Raw genomic sequence first — 25978 nt, 5'->3', positions numbered from 1 at the left:
TAGTTGAGAAAGATCGTTATTGGCTAGAAAAAGATTTTGGAGGAAAACATGGCTCTAAGAGTGCAGAGACCAGAAAAGAGGGGAGAGAGAAGGTGAATCCCGTGAGCAGGGACGTGGCGCTGAGGGCTCAGCCCCCCCCTGCAGATGCTGGCAATGAGGACACTGACTGGGCACACCAGGGCTGGAGGGCAGAAGACATAGAGCATTTAATTACCAGGTTAAAGAAAATCTAACTGGCAGGCTCCATGCATAAAGAAAATGTCTCATGATTGGTACTTTTTAAAAGCCCCCGGGAAAATAAGGTCAACTTCAAAAATGAAATGCTTTGATTATATTCTTCGTTGCACACAATGAACCAAGAGCGCGAAAGCCTACAGAAAGGGACTTTCAGGTCCAATTATTTTTTTCCTTCCTTCCTTTTCTGATCAAAGTTCCTTTTGATAAAAAGTTAAATACCAGATAAAATGGAGGTTAAAAATTGTTTGTAAAAAGAAAAAGATCGAGATTTAGAAGAAATGAGTAAGTTCATTATTATGGAACATAATGAAATCTTATTTCCTAAAAAGTAATTTAACCACAAAGTTTTTTCTTGGTTTTTCTCGGGAAGTTCTTTGGCGATGAGCTAATGAGAGTGTCAGGCCGTTCTCCCTCCCATAGAGATTTCTGTAAGCGCCTTCATTTTTTGCTTTGGGGCTGGCGATGTCCAAAGTTTTTCCTCTTTTCAGTTCACCCCAGTTATCCTTTCTCTCCCATAGTCCTAGTGTGGAGAGCCAGAGTAGTTAAGAACACAACCTAAAGTTTTAGAGGAGGGAGTCGTGTCCCAGCTCCGGACTTGCTAACTGTGGCCTCAGAGGTCCTTGGACCCAGGCAGTGTTCCTGTGGTCCACATGGGGTTGTTGTGACAATAAAACAAGATAGAGACACAGTCAACACAGTACAGGGCCCTGTTAGAGGTCCAGAGAGGCCTAGCTTATTTTATTTTATTTTTTTAGGCTTTCGGTAAATAAATAAAAAAATGCTAAAGATGCATTTTAAATAAAAAGAAAAAACCTTCATGTCAAGTCTAAATTTTAAGACTTTAGATGTGTAAATCTAGGGACAAGCAGCTCTCCTGAGCACCCATAACAGACTCTGATTTTATAGAACCTCAACAGTGGAAGGATGTATCTACATAGTAGAGTCTGATCAGAGCATCATTTCACTGCAGTCTGTTCTTTGGATCAGTCTCTGGGCACAGGGACCACCTCAGTTTTAGTAAATGCTTAGATTACTTATTAGTGACCATATGTGAAGGGGACTTGCTAATAGCAAAGAAAAGGAGGACAGGAGAATGTTTACACCGACTAGAGCTCTAAACAAAAGAAGAAACACAAACCTGACTGCAAGCGACTGCACCTTTTTAGGGGGGAGCAGGTAAAAGAATAGCGAGCAGCATGAGCCAAGTCCTAAGCCGGAAAGCATCCCTGTAAGAACAGAGAAGCCGTGTCTTATCTGCCAGGCTAGAAAAACAGCTGATCAACGGAGATTTCCAAGGGTGGACCCCAGAGAACAACGCTAATAATAAGGCTCACTCATTGAGTTTGGTCTGAGAACCAGGCAAAACAGACACATCAAAGAGTCAGAGAACAGGAATCAAGCCTGGGCAGGCAGAAGCAGACACTGGGAAGACAAATTCTCTGAGAGCCAAGATGCCCATGTGTAAAAGATTAGAATCAGGGAACTGGAGAAAAATGTGTGTGCAAATAAAGAAATGAACATTCCTACGTAAGGCTTATCCACAACTCTAGCCCAGTGGAGACATGATATAATCTACACATACCTACATCTATAGACATTATATAATCCATATTTACCTACACATGTATGAATGTATAGGTATAACTTATCGTAAGAGCTTTATCAGAATATTAATTACACATGTCTAATTAGAAGGAATTTAATGTAGTTCTTCATGAATTAAAGAGATGCCTCAACAGTCGTGAATGTAGTCGTTAACATCATTCGACCATAGTTTCCATGTAAGCCAGGGGTTTTCTAAATCTATTAAAGGAACAAGTTGACCACAGGCTGTAGGAATTAGCCCTCAGGAGAGAGGCTCCTGAGTCACAGTGCTCAGCCCTGCAAGAACACCCCTGGGAACATGTCAGGAGAAGGTGGAGGAAAAGGGGGGAGGCGGGAGGAACAGCTGGCAGGAGGTGCTGTCTTCAGATAACTGAGGAGCTGAAATGTACAAGAGAGAGATTCTTTTTTCAAAAGCACAGAACTGTAAATTCTGGTTTTAAAAGGAGTAACTTCCTAATACTTCAGGCCATTAAAAAAAAATGACACGAATCACGTTATTAGTAGCATATTCCTTTTCGCTACAAAGTCCTTGAATTGATGAGGAATAGCCACCTGCGAAGATCGGCAGAGGAGTCTTTCCTTTGCGTGGAATCTGGACTTGGTGATTTTTCAAGGGCCCCTATGTTTTAGTTTGGGTTCCCCTACAAATAGAGCATGAGTCATGGGTTGGATGCAGGAAATTTGGGGGGAGGTGATATCAGGAAGTGGGGAGAGTGAAACAGGGAAGTGAGAGGAGCCAGTGAAACGCGCTGTGTGCAACCAGGGCCCCCTCCCGCCTGCACCTCCAAGGAACCATGCAGAACACATCTCAGAACTATTCTCTGAAGAAGGAAGACTGGGAAAGCCACCCACCCACTCCAGTATCTCACTGGGTAGGGCTGCCCCTGGGACCAGGAACTCTCCCCCACTTCCCAGACCAGGGCCAGCTGCCTGGGGACAGCTGGGAGGCACGGGCACTTGGGTAGTGCTGCCAGCACACGGGCATCCCCCATCGCAGCTGTAACACCAACACAAGGGGCCGAGGGCATGCAACAGTGAAGTAAGTATTGCCTACTCTATTTCTGTGCTTTAGAAAAGGCAAGAGCCCCCAGCGCTCCCCCCTCCCCACTGCGTCTCAAGTCCCAGCGGAAGTTACTAGGGGCAAAAACAGGAGGATCCCTGCACTGGGACGCAATGAAACAATTTCACATCATATCCTACACTAAGAGGGGGCAACAGGCAAAATTCCTAACACCTCATATCAACCTTCTTCCTTCACCAACAAACGCCCCCGAAGAACAAGCAAATCATAGCTTCCTGCCCATATGGCAATAGAGATTTAGTAACCTTCCATTTTTGAGCAAGTCTCTGTCATACATTTTTCACATTTTAACATCTCCAAAATTGTTGTGTCACAATTTAATTGGTAGGGCTGTACTTTCTTAGTAGTACATAAAATAATGGTGTTTTAGATTTGATGAAAAACATAATTCCTGCTATTTTTAATTTAAACTGATATTTCTAAGGTGAGTGCTAGCCTTAATTCCTTTGCTGGCTTATTGAAGACCAAAATAATTCCCTATCAACAAAGCTTAGATGAAATGTAATTTAAATACATTTTTCAGAGAAAATATTTCTAAAGAAATTGAAATTACCACTGACTAAATATAATTAGAAAACTGCAAAAAAATATTAAAAAAGGCCTAAAGAATCGCTATTACTTAAAATGAGTGATGACTAGTGATAAGACAGACACTAAATGAACAGGGTGATAAGCGAGATTCAACGGCTCCCTGAGATATTAAATTTTACACTAAGGCAATATTCATCTAAGATTTCCTGAGAGAAGTTGCTCCTAATGGACTGTTTTTAAAGACAGCAAACTTTCTAAGAAAGAGTGTGGAGAATAAGAAAGTGTAATTAAAGCCTTTGCTTGTTCTCATCCCCTGAATTTCCTCCCACTCCTTTCAGAATAAGAGCTCTTAAAATTAGACATTGTTTGATGCACACTCCGGAGGGTGCCTCCGCTGGCATCCACACACAATAGTTTAGTTTAGGAAGATGATATGCCGTATTCGGCAGGAAGAGACCCAAGAGATGGCAAAGAATTAAATCAGCACACTGGACAGATGGAAAGCTTATCGACATTCAGAGAAACCTGAACTTGCAGAAAGTAGTTCTTCTACAGGTTATTTCTAAAACTAAGTAGCTAATTTACTCTAAGTCAGTGATGGCCAACCTTTTGAGCTCGGCGTGTCAGCATTTTGAAAAACCCTAACTTAACTCTGGTGCCGTGTCACATATAGAAATTTTTTGATATTTGCAACCATGGTAAAACAAAGACTTATATTTTTGATATTTATTTTATATATTTAAATGCCATTTCACAAAGAAAAATCAACCAAAAAAATGAGTTCACGTGTCACCTCTGACACGCGTGTCATAGGTTCGCCATCAGTGCTAAGTAAAAGTATGTACTGTATTATCATTTAAATGCCCAAAGAATAATAGAGAATACACACACACACACACACACACACACAGTGTTTCTTGAAGTAGACAACAGGCAAGGGGAGACTATCACCAAGCTGCCTAAACCCTTTGTGGAATTAAGTGGTTATCACTTCTAGTCATGGAAACTTAATTTTATAATATACCTTTCTAGATATCTCCTTCAATATCTATCTATCTATCTATCTATCTATCATCTATCTATCTATCATCTATCTATCTATCTATATTAAGCAAAGCTGAAAAGCTGAAGCCAAATATGCAGGATGACCTAAATGAAAACACTCAGTCCCGAATGGAAAAAGTCTGGTCAAAACTTTAACAATTACAGAAAAGCGGATATGCTAGATTTATCTGTACATGCTACATTTTTTCCCCTGAGACATTTATCTATATGAAACACAAGCAAATTAAAATTTTACCTCTACAGCTTCCCAGGCCCATTTCCTGTACTTTGGATCATGAGTCAGTCGCCACATGTACATGTAAGTCTCAACAACCTCTGGCCGTAGAATGTAGTATTTTTCATTTTGCCTTGTAGCAATGGCTTCAACACCGCCATCGAATCTGAAAGCTTCTGGTCCCAGTTTCACAACTAAAGAATATGGAATGGGTAACAAAGGTTATTGTCCTGAACAATGCATAGTGTCTACCACTTAACTGAAACTAGAAAGTACTTTACAATAGTCAAGAACAAGGACAAATCACTTTAAGAAATAGTTATAAACATATCTCTATATCTACACTTGATCTTAGCCAAAAGGCCGAGAAGCGATCTATATCTAAAAGGCTAAGCCACCATCTGACCAGTGGCTATGACGTGCAATGACCACCTGGGGGCAGACGCTTTGACCAGTAGCTATGATGCACACTGAGCACCAGGGGACAGACGCTCAACGCAGGGGCTGCTGAGCTGCTGTGACTTGGCAGTGGCCGTTCTTGGGTGACGCACCCGGAACCAGAGAGGAGGGAGCCTGATTCCGGGGTGCATCACCCGAGAATTACCCTCTCACAATATGGGACTCCTCAGGGGATGTCAGAGAGCCGGTTTCGGCCTGATCCGGAGACCAGGCCGAGCGACCCCACCTGCCAGAGGGACCTCGCTCACTCCACAGCTGACCTTTAAGCTGCGATGTCACCTCAGGTGTGGCTGGCTGGGGAGGGACCATGGGAGGTTGGCTCCAGGGTGTGCCCGGCCTGTCCGGCCCAGTCCCATCCCACTGGCCACCTTCTAATTAATTTCCTTTCAATGTGCACTGGGGCACTAGTAAATAATACTCAATATACATTTTTTTTTGTTAATCCTCCCCTAAGGATAGTTTTTCCATTGATTTTTAGAGAGAGTGGAAGGGAGGAAGGAAGAGGGGCAGGGAGAAGAGCGAGATAAAGAGAAATATTGATATGAGAGATACACATCAATTGGTTGCCTCCCACCCATGTCCCATCTGGGGGTGGAGGATTGAACTTGCAACCCAGGTACATGGGAATAGAACTCGTGACCCTTTGATTTGAGGGCCGATAATCTAACCACTGATACACACCGGCCAGGGCTATTTAATATATTTTTTAAATTCAGTCATCTAAGGCAATGATTCTATGTTTTCTTTCATTTAACCAACAGTTATTGAGCACCCAGTGGATAGGTGCAAGGCCCCAGGAAATACCTTATAAGCTAGCTAGAAAATCAGGGGATTGTTAAGTCATTACGTCATGAAAGGTTATTTAATCTTTGTGCTTCAAACCCTATTTTATAAGGAGGGAGTCAAAGTCAAAATCATATTCATAGAGACACTGGAAAGATTAATGATAATTTACAAAAATATATTACATCTCTTTAGCAGTGAGACAGAAACTCTTACCCAATGTATTTACCTAAAGCAAGGCCAATAAATTAGACTGGTCTAATGTTTTATGGCCTGGATTTCCATTTCTTGGCAAACTAAGAGTAAATATTTTTATGTAGCAAAGCAGTATTTTTTAAGCTGAAAATATACATTCCTTTAATATATTAATCATGATTGTGAGGTTTCATCAGGCACAGTGCATATTCTTTTGAGGGCAACAATGACCAAGTTCTTTACTGAACGAAATAAAAGCATGTGGCAATAGACTGTAGATGAAGAATAACATGTACTCACATGTGCGATTGTAAGATTCATGGCAGGTACGGGCAATCTCTGCTCCGAGCTGAAGGTAGTGCTGGGTCAGGCCCTCGGGAGCATCATCTGCCCCCAGAGCAAACATGCCTCCAGCAAAGCAGGTCAGGTGGCCCATCTTGTGCTCTAGGAGGCCGCCTTTCCACTCTGCGATGTAAGTCAGCCCCCTACTAGACTTGCGGATCAAGTGAGTCTCGATTGCCTGAAAATAACGCTTATTTTCAGCATTTGTAATCTCTTCTCAAATTTATACAAAAACATGTACCCCCCCCACACAATTACTTCATAGCAGACTAGAGCTATAACAGTGTCTGTACCTTTTATACTATTATCAAAAAAGAAGGGTTTTTAGGAAGCACATTTGGGAATAGTAGACACAGATAAAACTTGTGATAGAGAAGAATAAATTAAAATGAATACACAGGCAGATAAAACTTTCCCTTTCTTTATTATAAGTAAACAAATGAAATTAAGATGGTAATAAATAAATAAACATACTGCTGTGCTCATTTACCGTGGTTAAGCTAATTTTATTGATGACCCAGTTATTACATTAATATTTCATTCTTACTTAATGCAACTGAACATCTTAGCTATTTACACTTCTCAGAGCACAAATTGCAATAAAGTCCTTCAAGCAGATACCTGTTCATCATCCAAGAAATTATTCTTTCTACATAGCAAGAGCAATAGCTTTTGAGCATGGATTAAAGAAACATTATTACCCTGTTATGGATCCTGCATAAAGCACTATATTATTTTTGGCATGATTCTGACCAAATTGCTACTTCTCAATATAAAGTAGACAACTGAGTTCCAAGGCCTCCACAGCAATGTTTGTATGACAGTTGGCAAATATAAGTTAATACAGTGCCAGGGTCCAGCCCCAGTGGGTTCAGGGGTCCCCAAAGGTGTGGACGGAGTCGGCGAAGAAGGAAGGACACGGAGAGCCAGGTCCCTTGAAACAGCAAGCATGGACCGGCTCCCGGCAATACAGAGGATGGAAAAGTAGCTCTAAAAAAATGTAGTGTCAAGTCTATAGAGAATTAATTAGGAAAAAGGAGTATTGTATATTTTGTGATTTTTATCCTTCTATATTAGGAAACAATTAGTTTGATGAAGCCTGTAGAATCCTAATTGTCTAATATAGCATCTGCCCAGGTACTGATCACTCCAATGGCCCTGTGACAGGGTGAGCATCTCTCACTGTGGATTCTTAGTATGGTCTCCAGAGAAGGCCATGATAGCCAATAAAAAGTTCAGGGTATTTTATTATTAAAACAACCAACCCCGCCCCCCCCCCAACAAACAAACAACAAACAAAACAAAACAAAAAACCCATACCACTCTTGGATTAAAGACTTTCTAAAACCCACTTGCAGCTAAAACTGATGAACTACATCTCTAGCAACTCAACTGTACAGAACAACAATGCAAGGTCCCCTCTCCATAACAATGATCTATCTCTGTAAGTACAACCAGACAAAGAAACTTTGCTCTGTAAGACATGGCTACTTGTCACAATCAGAAGTTTAAGTGTTCTATCTGTGCTTTCTTAGTCAAAAGCACAAGTGTTTTTACTATTAAGAGAAACAAGAAACACTTTGACTTCTATTGTTCTTAATGGATCTTTCCTGTCAATGGTTTGTCTAAATACAGTATGTTAAAAGCTGTGTGGGTACAGTTCTAGAAACTGAGGGAAAATACTTCAAAGCATATTTTAAAGTTGCTCTTCCTGGAACAACAGGTCTTAGGGGGCAAGGATGAGAATAATTGAAATGTCTGCCAGGATAGTAATTAAAAAATGACACAATGGAAACCACACTGTATGGAGAGGAACTCCCTAGGTTAAAACCTAAACCTCATAGGAATGAAGAAAAAGGAACCTGGAAGAGGCCGTGCGGGCCTATCCGAGTAGATAGGTCTTTGATGTCCATCACGTGCCTGGATAAAGGCTGTGCTAAATGCAGGCCCGGGTCCTAGCTAAGGGGTTTTCGTTCTCATATGTGAAATAGCAGAGTTGTAGCTGCTCTATTAGGGAAGCTCCCTATCGGCCTTGAGTGGGGACCAATGTGGCACTTACTCTGGTCAATCAAAGCAACGCAAGTTGCATTTATATTCAAATAAATAAATCAGTCTATATCAAAACCACTCAGACCTCTTTTGAGGGAGACCAATTTTAGAACAATGGCTGCATTTTTGGAATTTCAAATTTCCATTTTTTTCTCTCCTCTATTACTCTAAATTATATGAAAAATTACTATTCTAAATTATAAAAAAGAATTCTAAGCAGTCAATTTTTTGATGGTTTCACCATTATTTTACAACATTATTTGAGATGCCTTAATAATAATTAATATTAAAAAATATATGTAAACATATAAACTACTTTTAACAATCAGAAGTGCACTTGATTCTGCTACAAAATTTTATATAAAATAATTTTCTTTCTTTACTGTATTTACTTTCAAATTTTATTTTCATTTTTGACTGAGGTTTAGTTTACTCTCACACTGGCCACTTCCTAAAGACTTTGCTAAGTAGTTTCTGACTTACCTCACTAACTTACTGCCCATAAAGAAATATATGCATGTAGTATAGAAATCCTATTCACAAACAAATCCATAGTGGTGAGGTGTTGACACAATTTTAATCTGAATTTTGATTTCACACTCAACCTGAAGTTTAGTAATGCAATCTGTAACTCAGGTGAATAACATCTAAACTACTGTGAGGAAACAAACTAGTACTTTAGAGTATCTACCTAACACTTCTTAGCATACAGTTCGCAATTCTCTCTCATTCCTCCTCCATTTTAAAGGACCTCTGAAAACTGTTAGTAATATTAGGGTGATTTCAGATTTTTATTTGAGAGTACTGTCCATATACCTCCGGAGATAAGTTTATTTCAAATGTCTAGGTAGGCAATTTTAACTTAATTTTCAGAATATAAATTCAGGATTTTTTCCTCTCCATAATTGTAATGGACTCCAAGCACAAAAATATCCTTTTTTTTTCAGATGTGCAAACATTTTCCTTTCAGATATGTAAACCTTCATTGAGGTTTGATCCATGTAAAAAAGTTAACTGCCCTCTGAGAACTACATACATCAAGTATATTGACTATGGTTATAGTTGTGTTAGCAGACAGTTTACTCTTCCTAACTGGAAATAATCTGTAACTCACTTATGTAGTATTCCATTATTTTTCATTCAAGCTTGATTGAATAAGTAAGTTACAAGTCAGAGCTGAGTGGCAACATGATTTAACTATTGGGTTTACCTGAACAGCATCAAAATACATCTGCTTAGCTTCCAGATCTGTCTTGTCAGACATTAACCATGCCTTTAGCAAATATTCATAAAAGCTGTCTCCGAGTCCTCCAACTGATACATGATCTGCAAGGGAGGGAAATGAATTTTAGAGTGATTCAGCCTTTAATTCAGATAATGCAGCAAAATCACATTAGCTACTAGGATGCAAAACCCTACGTCAACTGCAACTCAGTGTTACATTCAAATTCCAACAAATCTCTTGTTTTCAGAAAGACATTCTGAAATGAGCAGATGTGCTGTTAACTAATGCGATGTACTCTAAATAATTACCAGGGTAATTTTGCAAGCAGGAATATATATAATCCCCCCTAATTCCAAAAATCTGGTTCTCTAGTAAAAATACCAAATTAAAATGTTTCACAGTATATATTCTAATAAATATTTGTTTAGCTCAATAATATAAACCATGGCAAAGCTATGAGTATTAGCAAATCTTTTTAAAAAAAGTGGTTTGCAATAAAACCAGAAGGATCAAACACCTTGGGTGGGGTGGTAAGAAAGAAGATAGTGGCAGGCGCTTCTCTTCCTTACACATCATTTCCGCAATCCTCCGCTGCCATTTATTATGCCAGATCCACTACATACAGGACAATCTTGCAACGTGTAGGGTAGGTACCCTCATTAAAAATGAGAAACCTGAGCCTCACAGACGCTAAATGAGATTACAACCTTCTGATTCGTCCCATTTGATTTGACTCATACAGAGGCTGGCCTGTGGACCTGCTTGCTCTTCACCATATAGCACGACATGGGTCCCTTTGCCCTTTATACTTTTATTTTTCAAGCATGTTTAGCCACAAAGACAGATGTAATCTACAGAACTCATAGAGAACACGAGCATTAAAAAGATGCACTTATTTTGGAAAATTGCATTGAGTGGCTACTCAGTAAACAACTGAATAAAGCAAAACTTCTAAGTCAATCTTAATAGGGACCACATCTATTCACGCTAGAAGGGCTATATCTGTTAAGTGGTTAAATATGGGTTTTATTATAAAAGTCCAGAATAATAGTTTTAATTTTAATGTAAAATGAGTGTTTTTACAATTGTAAAGCTGGTTCTTAAAACAGCAGTGTTTGAAGTGACCTTTACAGTTTCCTAAATAAATCACCACAGAAACCTCTGACATTTAAAAATTAAATAGACGAAGACCTATCTCATCAATAATGAGCCCTGTTGTTATAAACATGATTGCAGGAGACAAATGCAAGTGATGCATGGTCAGGCAGGTCACTGTCCGGCTCCTGTCAACATAACAAGGCCTGAAGGAAACAATAGGAAATGATGGCCATGATCCAGACGGGTCCTCCGAGTTAAAGCGATGAGAGTTGAAACCCAACAGCCAGAAGCAGTGGCTTCATTTTCTGAGCCCCCCTCCTCCCTACTCCTTGGGTTATGATTCTATAATAGATGCAAGAAGCAATTTTGGGCATTTGGTGATTTTTTTTTTTTTTAAAAAAAGGATTACATATTATTACATGTATTTTAACTATTTTTTAGTAAATGCTAGTTTATTTTTTACTTTTTTAATTTCCTGCTTATAAAATTTTCATGTTAGGAAAGAATAAAAATAAAGGAAATAGAGGAGAGAAAGTCCTTTGAGATTTTAGCATCTCACTCACTAAGCTTCCTCTGGTTTTGGATGACTGTTTGTGTTGGCAACAGGGTCCTGTGTAAACATCTTCATGGGTGTAGGAGAGAACATGCTGGATTTGGCCAGTAGGAAGGGACCGCCTATTGCTAGAAAGAACATATGTCGTATTTTTATTCCCAAATGCTCTAAGGTAATGTGTACTATTGTCACTCAATTATTATGTTCTTCTCTAAAGGGGGTAATTTATCCTTTTCTTCCCAATAGAAATAGGTCCCATAAAAGGATTCCTAATAATTAAAGAGAGAGAAAATGGCAAAAGAAGAAGACAAAAAGAATACTCAATAGCCTCTTTTTAATTTTGTTGACTTCAATTTGAATCTGAACGTCTCTCCTCAGAGCAATCCCCCAGTGATGCTAGTGGCACTATATGTATATTAGTGTTGTTATATTAATCAGAGAAGAGTGACAATTATTGTTTATTGATTATGGAGACCCACATCTGGTCTCAACAGCCACCAGATCTCTTTCTATGATTAGTGACCAGGACCAGATGCTGCCTCTGAGTCACAACTGAAGAGCAAGGAAAACTGCTCCAAGAGAATAAATAGAACCACTATTAAGAGCAGAGGCAGAAAGATAGTCAGTTTGGCTACAGAGTGCATGAATGTCCACAAAATTCAAGTTAAGTGAACACCTACTGGAGCAAGATCCCGTGTGTTGGGTTAACAAATATGACTAAGACGCAGTCATAGCCCCCAAAAGTTTGGGTCTCTAGGTTGAGGGGTAAGTATCCAAATCATTAGGAAAAGGCCTGTAACTGGAAAGTACCCGAAGTGTTGGGACGAGGAGGAAGAAGGGGGGGACTAGAGGAGGAATGGGTGCTGACAAATTCCAACCGGGGTCGTGAACAAGGTCTCCCAGAAGAGGTGGCAATCGAGCTGGGCCTTGGTAGAGTCAGAAGGAAACAGAACAAGCACAAATCCGGGCACAGCCAAGCAGGCCTTGAATGAAGAATAAAAACATAAGTCTTCCTTGTGGTTGGAACCCCGGATAGCGTGGGGGAGGAGAGACAGGGGACTCATCAACCCTGTTTGTTTTTCCACCAGGAAACTGACCCATAAGCAATCCAAATATAAAGGGCTCTTTGTACCAGGAAACATGGCCAAAGAGATAGTATATTTGTGACCCAGAAGGTGAAGCCAGGATGTTCAAGTACAACGGACTCTTTTGTCCCTTTCCATAGTGACTCCTAAACCCTAAGTCATGGGGGAAAAAAACCCCAGTAAATCCTTAGACTTTTCTTCAACTTTTGACCTTTCATGAGAAGGAGAACTCTAAAAACCCTGTCCTTTTAGAGAATCACATCTGGCCATTTTGTCCTTAGAAAGCTACTCCAGTTCTGCTTTATCCCAAATACTCCAGTGGCCCTCAAACTTTTCATGGTCTTAGCACCCCTTTACACTTAATAAAAAATCCTCACCTGAGGATATTTTCCCATTTCTTTCAGATACAGTAGAAGGTGGGGAAGAGGAGACAGAAGCACCGATCGATGTGAGAGAGACACATTGATTGACTGCTTCCAGCTCGCACCCCTACCGGGACAGGAAGGAGCCTGCAACCGAGGTATGTGTCCTTGACCTGGAATCGAACCCACCACCCTTTGGTGTGTGGGCCGAAGCTCCAACCACTGATCAAAACCGGCCAGGGCACCACCTTATACTTTCAAAAATGAATAAGCACTCCAAAAAACTTGTTTCTGTAATATTACCAATATTGACAATATCGGAAATTAAAATAGAATTTAATACATTTTCTTAATATATTTACAGCAATAATAATATACCCCTTATAAATTCTTTTTCATAAAAATGTTATATTTTTACAAAAAAAATAATTAGTGAGAAGAGTGACACTATTTCATATTTTTGTAAATCTCTTTGACGTTTCCTGTTCTAGAACACAGGTGGATTTTCATATCTGCTCTACATGCCACCTATACTATATGTTGTCCTGGCTAAAACAGATGAAAAAACTCAGTCTCACAGTTATACAGCTGAAAAAGGGAAGAATATTTAAGGCTTTTCAGATTATTGTGGATACTTTTCTTTGATACAACAAAAATGGACAAGTAGGTTTTTTTTTTTAAAGGTTAGAGTGTTTTAAAAGTTGCAGTGTAGAATTAGAAACCACATCAATGCATTTTTGTGTGGTTGCATTAAAATCCATTGGTCTCCCTTGTGCTTTGAATGGGTCTTTTACGTGATTTTGTAAAAGCATGCTTTGGTCATTCGGAAAATATTGCTCACTTGAATTATGCAGATCTTCTACATGTTGACACATTTCATTATACATTTGTTAGTGTCTCCACCAATCTCATCAGAACAGTCATCAAGTGTTGCTTAAAGGCAATGAGTCCATTCCTAGTGGCATATACAAGTTTCCCAAGATTCTAATGTTCATGCAGAGTTCAAATGTTATCACTGGGACAGATACTGCCAGTTTTCCTTGAAGTGGACGGGCTCATTTTCAAGAACACATCTACGAATTGCCCAACTCGGAAAAACCAGCCTGTCTGCTGTTGTTCTTTCAAGTAGAACTGGTGACCGTGAAACAGTAAGTTCAGCTCAGGACTCAGAGGATCACACAAGTGCTTTTCTGTGAGGCAACCCACTGTTCTTTATTAAGCAGCAGAAGTGCTTTAAGTGTACTTTGGATTTAATCACACAGAATATTACAAAGATGTGTATTCAATGGCTGAGATGTACTAGAATCAATAATTTACTTTTGCTTCATTATGAACATTCATAAGTGAAACTGGCTCCCCTCCCCCCCCCTCTTCTTTTTCAAACTCGCTGTGAAGATTTAAAATGTGACGAATATTTGGAGCCTCTGCTATGGTTCTCACTTTAGTAGTTTCACCCATCAGTACTTTTGCAACCTAAGTGCAAATGTCAGCACTGTGGCAGACAGTCTTAATGTTATTATAAAAACACCTTTGACCTTGTGGACTCTCTGAAAGGTCTCAGGGATGCCCAGTGATTGGTGGACCACACTGAGGTTACGTGGCAACCTTGATTATGGTTTTATGATCTCAAAAGCTAGGCCTTTCCAAGCCATTACTAACACTCATAGATTTTAGCATTTTTTTCTACTAAGTTATTCTTTAAGCAAAGTAATTCTACAGCAGCAGTGAGGCACAGCCATCTAAGAATATATGGCATTTAAATATAATGAAAAAACTCAAATTAGAGTAAATTTTAAGGCATTTGAACACACTCGGCACAGCTAGGCATCTCACTTAGTATTCTTCACTGGCTCTCAGTTGCTGCTTCATCTACCACTGGTTTCCCAAATCAGCTTGAGGACATTTCTCTCAACGACTCTGAATCATTACACCGCTGGTCAAAGTCTGCCAGGATCTCAAGTGAGGGCTTCTGGCACAATACTTTTCTCCTACCCTAAAGAGAACTCTACTGGCAAGACACCTTTACCTGCTGGCTTAAAATTAAGTAGAAAAAATATGCTGTTTGCTCTTTCATTTTCCCAACTCTTAAAGACTCAGGCTCCTCTCTCATCTTGTAGTCAAGCAGAAAGTAGCTGTTATGAAGTAGAATGATCTAGTTACTCTATAGAAAATCCTGATGTTAGTCATTAAAACAAAGGAACAATTCCCCCCCCCCCGCCCACATGTGTAGTTTGTTACAGGCTAACGTCCCCCCACTACCCTGACGAGATCTTCCCTTTCTGATCAATAGCTTTAAATGTGCTTATATGTCCTCATGCTCACAGTTCCGCATGGAAAATAAACACTCTAGTTTCCTGGTAACACTTACAGTCTGCCTAGTGACAGAAGCCTATTTATTGAAGGAACTGGGTCTTCTTTCTCCTTTTCTAAACATTCTCCCAAATATACTGTGCTTTATTCTGCCGTTTCTCTCTGTTACCAGGACAGTGCTGGGTACCATAAAGAGCTAAAACAATGCTAATCTTTTTTTTCATTGTTGTTAATCCTCACCCGAGGGTACTCTTTCCATTCATTTTTAGAGAGAGTGGAAGGGAGGGAGGGGAAGTGAGGGAGAGAGAGACATCAGTATGAGAGACACGTCGATTGGTTTCTTCCTACAGGCTCCCCAACCGGGCCGGAGATGTAACCTGCAACCCAGGTATGGCCCTTGACCGGGAACCGAACCCGAGACCCTTCTTTGCGTGGGCCAACACTTTAACCCCGGGGTGGGCAAACTTTTTGACTCGAGGGCCACAATAGATTCTTAAACTGGACCGGAGGGCCGGAACAAAAGCATGGATGGAGTGTTTGTGTGAACTAATATAAATTCAAAGTAAACATCATTACATAAAAGGGTACAGTCTTTTTTTTTTTAGTTTTATTCATTTCAACGGCCCGCGGGCCGTAGTTTGCCCACGGCTGCTCTAACCACTGAGACACACCCAACAGGGCAAACAGTGATAATCTTTTGACTTACATTGACCCCACTGTCCACTACTGGGATTCAGATAGTTAGGGTAAAGGCCTTGTGGTTTCACCAGTTTATTCAGTACTGTCCGAATATTCATTACCTGCGATAGAAAATAAAATGTTACTGGGAAAATCCAAAGAACAATTTTGGTGCCATTCTTCTCTCTTTCTTGATAATAGTTTTGCATATTAGAAAAAAAAAAGTTGATGAAGGTTGATTTAAATGATGCAGAATTAGAACAAAGATAGTCGCTATCAGCTTACAAAAATAATAGGCAGCAAGTGAACACAGTCACACTGATCTGCCGCATGCCAGATGCCATACAAGGAACTAGTGACGTTTCAGTAGATGAGCAAAGTCCATGCTGGTGGGATGAGAAAGACTTTGCATAAAGAAATATCATATCTGCAGTGTGAGGACTATAACCTGTGATAGTAAGTGCTATGGAGAAAACACAGGATGGTAATAGGGCAGAGGGCTGTGGAGTGGTGAGCTGGGTGGGCTGGGGAGGCTGATGGAAGATTACTTGAGCAGACATTTGAAGAAATGAAGAAGCAAGCCATGGAGAAATTTGAGGAAGAGCAATCAGGGTAGAGGGAGGAGCAAGGACAAAAGGCATGAAAAGAGAGTGGGTTGGGAGGACAGGAAGCAAAGGGGAGACGCAGGCCTTGCAGGCCACGAGGGCTTATGTCATGCTGGGGGCGATAACTGAAGACATGTGTGTGTAACTGGTGTGAATGGGGTGCCAGAGAGTGAGTGGCAGTCAGGGGGCTACTGCACAGACCAGGTGACAGATGATGGGTGCCTGGACCAGTGTGGCAGCTGACGGAACAGCATAGAGCCTAAGGGTTTCTTGATGCTTTGGACCTGATGTTTACCAGGGAGGAACCAGGGTGGCCACTGGGGTTTGGGTCTGAGCCACTGGATGAACTGAGGTTTCAGTTATCCAGATGTGAAGACTGGAGTAGAAGCAGGTGTGGGGGCTGAGTCTGAGACGTTTTAAGGGGGAGCTAGGAGACCCCTGCAGGGGTGGGGGCCCTTTTTCTGCCAAGGGCCATCTGGATATTTATAACATCATTTGCAGGCCACAAAAAATGATCAACTTAAAAATTAGCCTGTTGTATTTGGTCAAACATTTAATTAACTCACCCCTAACGCCTTGGCAGGACCAGACCAAATGATTTTGCGGGCCTCGTACAGTCCGAGGGCCATACATTCCCCACCCTGCCTCAGTGAAATGCTGAATAGGTACTTGGATTTGGAGTCTGGAGGTCAGGGGACAGGTTGAGACTGAAACGATAACTTTGGAGTCAATAGCAGATAGACAGCATGTAAACCCATGGGCAAAATGATGTACGGAGTGAGCACAAAAGGAAGAGGCCCAGGGTGAACGAAGTTTTCTAATGTTTAGAGGTCAGTGCGACGAGGAGGGTCCCAGACAGGAGAATGAGAAGCCGCACCCAGGAAGGAAGCAGACAAGCCAGGGAGCACCTTGTGCCCGCTGCCACGGGCAGAGCGTCTCAGGGAGAGGGAGTGACCACGCACACCAAACGCTGAGAGGGCGAGGAAGACCAGGGTGAGGATGATGACTGGGTCTGGCAATGTGGCACTCACTGGTCACCGGGACAGGTGTGGCTGGCAGAGTAGCTGGGCGGGAAAGCATTCAAGAAAGTGGGAGACAGAGAGGGAGGGTAACAAACAGGGACAACTCTTCCAAGGGATTCCGCTGTAACGAGGAGCAGAGACGTGGGGTGGAAGCTAAGGGCAGCGTGGTGGGGTGAAACGGATTTATTCAAATATCTATGTTTCTTTCTTAAAAATTAGAAATTAATTCAATAGCTACTTTGCATTCATATAATACCCTGAGTTTAAAAAGCCTTTCACATACTTGGTTCATATAGTCCATACAGCTTTATATATTTTTAGATAGGAAAAAGAGTTCGGAGAAAGTGACTTGATTGAGGTGTAGGGAATCAGCCATAGAAGCCAGGCGCTCTCACGCTGAGCTAGAATCATGCATGGAAAGACTGTGAGCTCACAGTTGGTTAAAGGAAAGGCGTATGTAACAAAACTTCATACAGGGCTGCTATATTAAACTTGGTTGTTCTTTTCCACATCCAATATTATCAAATCTCTCAGCAGAGGATACTATTTCTCACAAGCGATGCTTTGCAATGCAAGGCGTCGTGGAGAATCTCACCTTTTCAGCAAAGATGGGGTCTCCTGATAATTGGCTCAAGTGCATAAATTCCAAATGCAGGGTCCCAAATTCAGCCAGAATGCTGCTGCCTCCTGAGGCCCAGGGCCAGTTCCTTCCAATCCCACTAAAAAGGAGAATAGATAGAAGAGTTATGGGTCAGACTAATTTCCTTTTTTTTTTCCCACCGGCTCTACACAGTAGAAGTGAAAGGGACAGCTTTTGAGTAATGGCTCCTTAGCTCATAGTCCACTCTGGATATTTGAAAGCATAGTTGTCTTTGACTGGAAACCAGTCTCAGGCTTTCACTTCTATTTCCAAACTGAAAATTGGTGTTGACTTAAGTCACAGAGAAGTTGCTATGTGCTTGCTGGTGGTGATGAACAGATAAACATTTTGGAAGGTACATGTGTCATATAGAGATGTATACACATTCCAAGTAGAATATTAAACGAAATCATACCAAAACATCCCCACCGGTTCCCAAATCCCACCTATAGAACTTCGACATTTTAATTAATTTCAGCCTGAGATTCCATGGACTTCTATAGACATTCACATGATATGCAGATTTTTCTTGGGTATTGGATACATTTCAAAGATTCATTAGTAATCCACTTACACCATACTCTCTCCAAACCTTCCATTTACTGAACTTCCTTTCTTATGTTTCTCTTCATACCATTTTACCTATATCCTAAGTATATTTTCTAAGGATTTACTCATTCCCTGACATATTTAATCTATGCTTAAAAGTGTCAGCAAATTTATGTAATTCAAATTTAAAAGGGGTCAAAGGCAGGAGCTTCAAAAATGATTGCCTCTCATCTTGGAGAAATGCTCTTTAAAAAGAGTAAGTTCTAAATACACACACACACACACACACACACAGAGGCTACTGAAACATGATCATACTCTTGGGTACAGTTTATTTCTGGAAAGTCACTTACACTGTCAAGACATAGGTAATAATTCAAATAAAGAATAAAGTCAATGATTCTCCTAACCAGTCAATTCCCTTGCAGAAATCTGAAAACCCACATTTTGGTTTTAGTTCAGATGCGCATTTATTAAATGCCTACTCTTTGCCACGGACTACGCGTGATACTGGGTTGCAAGATGGATAAATCACTCTTTTCTCAAAGACCTTTTAGTGTAACGGAAGAGAAAGATCTAAGCATAAGTAATTCCAACTGACTGCGGTAAATGCCAACGTAAATGTGTGTAGAGTTCCCCGAGCACCTAGAGCCAGGACATGAGATCCAACACAGTGAGGATCACAAAAGGCTTCTTCAAGGAGGGGAGTCCTGAGTTGATTCTTGAAGGATAAGTAAGAAGCCGTAAGGAAAGAATGGAGAGAGGGAGAATGTGGACATGGAGACACACAGCAGAAGGGCTAGCTGGGAGCTGGAGGCAGCTGCAATACCTGTGAGTGGAGGACAGGAAAGGCAGCAGGAGAGAAGGCTACGGGTTCCACTGAGGCCACGTCTGAGCCTTGTGGGAGTCTCACTTTCCTTTCTTTCCAGTTTGGCCCCAGTTAAACAGTTCTTGGTGTCCCCTAGGTCTGCTAACCCTTCTGTCTTTTACTTATATTTTCACAGCTCTGGACAAAGCCTTCCAGCCTGCATGTCCTGCTGCAGGGCTGCCAAGAAAGGCTGAAGAAAGGAAAGCAACCTGGACATCTGGTTCGTGACTTCTAAGCTGGCCTCATCCTTATTCCTGATTTCTTTATAGAGTGAGATCTCGACTTTGTTCCAAAACTCTGACTTAAAGTACACCTAATAAAGAGTAAGCAAAAGAGGCCCTTGCTGGTTTGGCTCAGTGGATAGAGCGTTGGCTTGCAGACTGAAGGGACCCAGGTTCGATTCTGGTCAGGGCCCATGTCCAGGTTGCAGGCTCAACCCACAGAAGGGGGCGTGCAGGAGGCAGCCAATCAATGATTCTCTCTCATCATCGATGTTTCTAGCTCTCTTTCCCTCTCCCTTCCTCTCTAAAATCAATAAAAATATATTTTAAAAAAAGTAAGCAGAGAGATCTGAAAATCAGATATTCATTTATTTTAGAAATGCCTGATATTTATTAAGTTCTGAGAACATGAGTCAGTTTTTATTTTCATGGTTGACTTACATAGAAAGAACATCTAATCATCCAGATAAGAGGAACAGCTACATTAAAATTTTATTAACATATGGCACATGCACATAGTAATCAGTCATTAATATGTTGTCATGACATTATTTTTTATAGCCCAACCATTCTATCACTGACCAAAGTCAATAAGCACATTAAGCAAAATTATAAATTTCTAGGTTCTAGAGAGATTATTAAGCCCAAAGCTGCAATGTACTAGTATGGTGGTGCCAGGAGAGGAGGGCATGATGACGTCATCTTGGAGAGGGAAGAGGACAGCATGCTGAGGAACCCAGCCCACTCCCAGCTCTCTAGGACTTGTTCTTTTCAGTGCAGGGTAGGAGAGAGTGTGGTGGCGCACTCAGATGGAAAATGTAAGCAGTACATACACACTAAACTACAATTCAAATTACTTTTGTATCCAGACATTTGTTCCCTGCTATTAACATGATAAGGCAAGAGAAAACCAGAGATATAATGAAAACTTTCAATATGTTTTTAAGCAAGTAAGATTTAAAAGGATTTTACATATAAACTCCTCCTTTGCACACATTCATATCAACAGGCAAACAGCCTTCTTTGCTATCACTGTTTAATTACATAGGGGCAAGAACATTAAAAGCACTGACAAAGGATATCTCATGGTAACAGAAAGAATGCTGAGTCTAGAATACATAATATGTTATATGAAAGGATGGCTTTCGATACCACGTTTTCAACCTACAGAATTAATGCATTTCAGTAAAATTATAAGATTAACAGTTGCACTAGTCAAAGAAGGGTTTTAAGAAATCAGAGAAAGCATCATTATATCTAGATATTAAATAAGGCCACTTGCCTTTTCTTAGGCAAAAGTTTAAAGACTTGGAAGTTGGCTTGGGTGAGGACATGGGGCACAGACTATGGGCCATCACAGCTAACATGTGTGCGTGTGTGTCAGGGAGATGCACAGCACATGTGCAGTGAGTGAGAAGCAAGTACTGGTTACTCACAGAATGAGTTCCAAGATCTTTCTTATCTTTAAAGTCTATGACTCTACTCAGGAGTCTATATATTTGTATGGCTCTAATATCTAAAGTGACATATATGGACAGTGGGCATTTGACACCAAAATGGTGGAGCTGTGACAAAGGGAAATGAATCTACAGAGAGTCTTGCTCCTTTGGTCTGGGGGTCAGGGTGCCCTGGGCATAGCATGATTCAAAAGGTTAAGCTTTCTAGGCCTCTCGCTCAAAATGAGTCTCATCTGAAGGAATAGAGGATTTAACATGTCTTGGACTTGACTAGGTGTGGTGAAGACACAATACAATATACAGATGATGTGTTATAGAGGTGTACACATGAAACCTATATAATTTTATTAAGCAATGTCACCCCAATACATTTGATTAAAAATGTCTTTAACCTCAGTTCCCTTATCACAGTATTTTAAAGGCAGTCCTTGTGTTCTTTAACTATTTTGTCTTTATTTATCAACACTAATACTATTTAAAAAATACTTTAAAGATAAAGTAACAGTTTGTTTTCAGAAACAATTAGTTCCACAAGGCAGGCATGAAAGAAAAGAATATTTTATTAATATTCCAAATGGTGTTACAATGACTGCACTTTAAGCCCAAACCATGAGTCAGCATATGGAAATGTATACACAAAAAGGCAATTAGCACGATCTGGGGAGCTGCCAAGTGTTTGTTTTGGTTCAAGGAATCCTGGAAAAGAACTTCAGGCTTTTGTGTCACTATAATTTCATTTCTTTCTGTTTCCTCCAATCTCCAGTTTTCCCATTTTAATTTGGAGTGGCATTTAATTTTGGAGTGACACTTGAACAACATGGGTTTGAACTGCAGGGATCCACTTATATTCATACTTTTTTCAATAAATTCTGTAAATGTATTTTCTCTTCCTTATGATTTCCTTATAATAACATTTTCTTTTTTCTAGCTGACTTTATTGCAAGACTACAGTACAAAATACATTTAACAAATAAAATGCGTTCATCAACTGTCTATGTTATCCATAAAGCTTCCAGTAAGTAGTGTAGACTATTAGTAATTGAGGTTTTAGGGAGTCAAAAGTTACATGTGGGCCGAAACCGGTTTGGCTCAGTGGATAGAGCGTCGGCCTGCGGACTGAAAGGTCCAAGGTTTGATTCCGGTCAAGGGCATGTACCTGGGTTGCGGGCATATCCCCAATAGGAGATGTGCAGGAGGCAGCTGATCGATGTTTCTCTCTCATCGATGTTTCTAACTATCTCTCTCCCTTCCTCTCTGTAAAAAATCAATAAAATATATTTAAAAAAAAAAGTTACATGTGGATTTTTGACTGCATTGGGGGTTGGCATCCCTAACCGCCACATTGTTCAAGGTCAAATATATATGTGTCAAGTTTTCATTTAATTTAAATTTCCAGTAGTCTACAAAGGTAATAGTTCTTTGAAAACAAACATCAAAATGAAAAATAACTGATTTTGGAAACTACAATTAGAATCATGTCTTCAAAAATGGAATCACTATGAATCTTTTTAAAACGTGAAATACTATTTTATTCTTTAGAGTCTTAATTTGAATGTAGTTTATCAGCAGTGGCAGTATACTGCACTCAAAACAAAAAGGTATAATTTTTTACTGACCTCATAGCTTGATAAGCAATGGGCATTATATGTTTTTCCTTCTCTCTCCCGGGAATGGTTAATAGCACCAAAAGAAAGGAACTATAGTACTAATGACACTATTCTACTAAGGGCTGAATCCCATGGGAAAGCTGCTAACTCTTTTGCCAGAGCTTGAAATGAGTCAAATAGCCAGAGGGTTGTTCTAAATTGATGGTATATATCTCCAAAATAATCTTACATTGAGGTACCTAAAGTTTTGTTATAGTTATTGCCCATTTGTATCCTTAATAAATACATTTGGCTACTCAGTATAATTGAATACAGCAAAAAAATAATAATAATTTACAGAACTGAAACAATTCCAAAAAGCCAGATGAATATATAAATAAAGCATTAAAGAGTTGTAAAGTCTCAATTAGCTCTCACTTTTAAATTTACTTTTCCTTGCCGCTTGCTATTCTATGCAAAATGGGAAATGGGCCAATAAAAATTTTCTTGAGGATTCATGCCTGAATAATTTCTGATTAGCTGAGGAGTAAACAAACTCCCTTCAAGGTCAGAGTAGGGAATACAGCTTACTCCCTGGGGGGGGGGGGGGGGGCCAATGGAGTTTAACAAGTTTTAGGAGAAAAATGTCCCTCACGTTCTGTGTATTATGGTAAAGCCTTACTTATATATGCAAACGGAGAGGCACACATGGGTATTTCCAAAGAGCAGGTAACTTAATATTATCCCTTCTGGGTTTTAGCACAAATTAGAAAAGACTAATTAGAAAGTTCATAAGTGATTGCTCCATTTAACTGTACTCCCAAAGCTCAGTGATGTTGAGCGTAAGTGATTTCGTCGTCACTCATTACAAATACCTCTTTCCTGAAAGGTTCACGCAGAACCATTCCTTCTGGTTTGTGGTCTAGAACCGCACGAAGAGTGGAGCCAGCAGTTCCAGGGGCTGGTGTTCGAAAACTAGCCAAGATTCTACTGTAGGCCCTTGGAAAGGTAGACTTCGGAGAACTACTTCCCCAAGGTCTATCCCACGGGGAAAGAAAAAGGCGAATAAGGGCGGCCGTTTGATCACATTGATTCTTAATCTACAGCTCACTACCTCTGAACAGCAGCATGTGGGCAAAATCTCCAAAGGATTCTCATATTTACATTTTTTAACATAGAGCCAAAATAACGTTTTTAAAATTACCATATCTTGCTTCGTATTATGGGTATTTTATACAGGACTGAAATGGAATACTTTCCTTTTAGTTTATTCTCGCTCTCCATACTGCTGCCCTTGTATCTGACTATCAAAGATTGTTAGTTTATTCTCACTCTTAATACGGTGGTCCCTGTATCTGGCTGTTGAGGATTGAAGGAGAGGCTGGGAGTTACAAAGACTGAGATGGTGAGAAGCCCTCTCTAATTCTGTAAATAATCTGCTCATCAGGTCCAACGATGCCAAAAGTCTGTTTTCTAGTTGTCCTTTGAGTTAGATCTCCTTGACTACCATAAACAACAGACTGCAATAATTGAATGTAGCTTCTGCCCAGTTTTATAGGCAAACTGGGATATCTTATCAACAGTACTGATGAAAAAGCATTTCAGTGCATGTAGGGTGTGCAGGCATGCAAACACATTCACTTTACTAAACTTAAAAACAAATCATATTCTATACATTGTTTTAAATATACACTACATTTTTCATGAACATGCCCCATGCCAATCAATGTATATTATTATTGTTGAATGCAGAGTATCTGATTGGATAAATTCTAATTTAAACATACCTCTACTACAGGACATTCAGTCTAATTTATTTATTTTTGCCACTATAAACAATTTAGCAGTATGTCTAGTTCTTTTTTTTTTTTTAAGTGAACTTATATTCACACAAAAATATCTACATAGGTACCAGCTGGAAGATGTTAGTTTAATTGTCTGAACTGATAATGGGGATGGATTTGGGGATGTGTATTGGAGGCATAAATGTCCATTGTGGAGTTGTTTCTCTTTACGGTATGGGCCTGCTAAGTTCCACTTGGTAGCCTCTAGAATTCCTGGGATATCTCAGATCCATTGCTGTAAATCACTGCATCACATCCTTTAACACCAGGGAGGGAGGCTACAGACAAGCATTTTTATCCAGACACTTTTCTAAAAACCTCAGGATAAACAGGAGCATAGTACAGTCCATCTTCAGAACTGGTAATCCACTAATATTAATTTGCCAGACATCTCCTTCCTTTGGTTTTATATACATTTGCTCCATTGTTCTAAGAGTTTAACACAAATCATCATTAAAATACATTATTTAAGATTCAAGACTTTAGTAAAATTGGGCTGTTTATTCATCTCTTTGTCTGCCTTTCATTCGATGGGTCTATGACTCACCTTTGGATCAAACTAAATGCAATTAGCACAGACCCCGGCTTTTAATTCTCCAGATTCTGTTCTACAGTCTTTCAGGAACCAGAATGTCCAGGACTGCTCTCTTCTTCCAGTCAAATATCCTCAGGGACTGACTGGTTGATACACCTGTGTAATCCCTACGTCTAGGGCAGTATCAAGAAACAGAGGCACTTGATACATGTTTCATTTAATAAAATTAAAAAATAATAATGAAAGTGTTGTGTCATTGGTTTTCACCTCTAACATGTGTGAATAATTTAATTTTATATTAGTGTCACCATATAGCTCTCTTATAGTCAATTTAAAAAAAACCCATCCATTCCAGCCCGGCCAGCATGGCTCAGTGGTTGAGCGTTGACCTATGAACCAGGAGGTCACGGTTTGATTCCAGGTCAGGGAACGTGCCCGGGTTGCAGCCCCGATCCTCAGCATAGGGCATGCAGGAGGCAGCCGATCAATTCTCTTTCATTATTGGTGTTTCTCTCTCTCTCTCTCTCTCTCTCTCTCTCTCTCTCTCTCTCTCTCTCTCTCTCTCTCTCTCTCTTCCTTCCTCTCTGAAATCAATAAAAATATACTAAAAGAAAACATTCTTTTTAGGCTGATCACATAGGCTACTATCACAAACTTGAAGTGGTCTGAAGTTGTGTTTTCCCAGAGTTATGGTGAAATAAGGAGAGTAAGGACAGGATGGTAAATTTTTATGAAGGCTACATTTTATTCAATTGAAATGATTGTCTTTTTTGTCCTTC

The 25978-nt window shown here is 40.1% G+C and overlaps 1 protein-coding gene across 1 annotated transcript in view; it reads right to left on the bottom strand.

Moving 5' to 3' along the window:
* MAN1A1 (mannosidase alpha class 1A member 1) overlaps positions 1-25978 on the bottom strand; it is a 148729-nt gene that overhangs the window by 2954 nt on the left and 119797 nt on the right. Inside the window, exons 6-10 of the mRNA XM_081094754.1 lie at positions 18095-18218; positions 15901-15994; positions 9772-9887; positions 6471-6690; positions 4755-4927 (exon numbers count right to left, since the gene is read on the bottom strand). Coding sequence (XP_080950880.1) covers positions 4755-4927; positions 6471-6690; positions 9772-9887; positions 15901-15994; positions 18095-18218 — 727 coding nt within the window. The remainder of the gene's footprint in view (positions 1-4754; positions 4928-6470; positions 6691-9771; positions 9888-15900; positions 15995-18094; positions 18219-25978) is intronic.

The sequence above is a fragment of the Myotis nattereri genome, assembly GCF_964212035.1.
Source record: "Myotis nattereri genome assembly, chromosome: 6".
Lineage (NCBI taxonomy): Eukaryota > Metazoa > Chordata > Mammalia > Chiroptera > Vespertilionidae > Myotis > Myotis nattereri.
The sequence above is the reverse complement of the archived record's forward strand: the minus strand, read 5'-3'. Positions and strand labels throughout refer to the sequence as shown.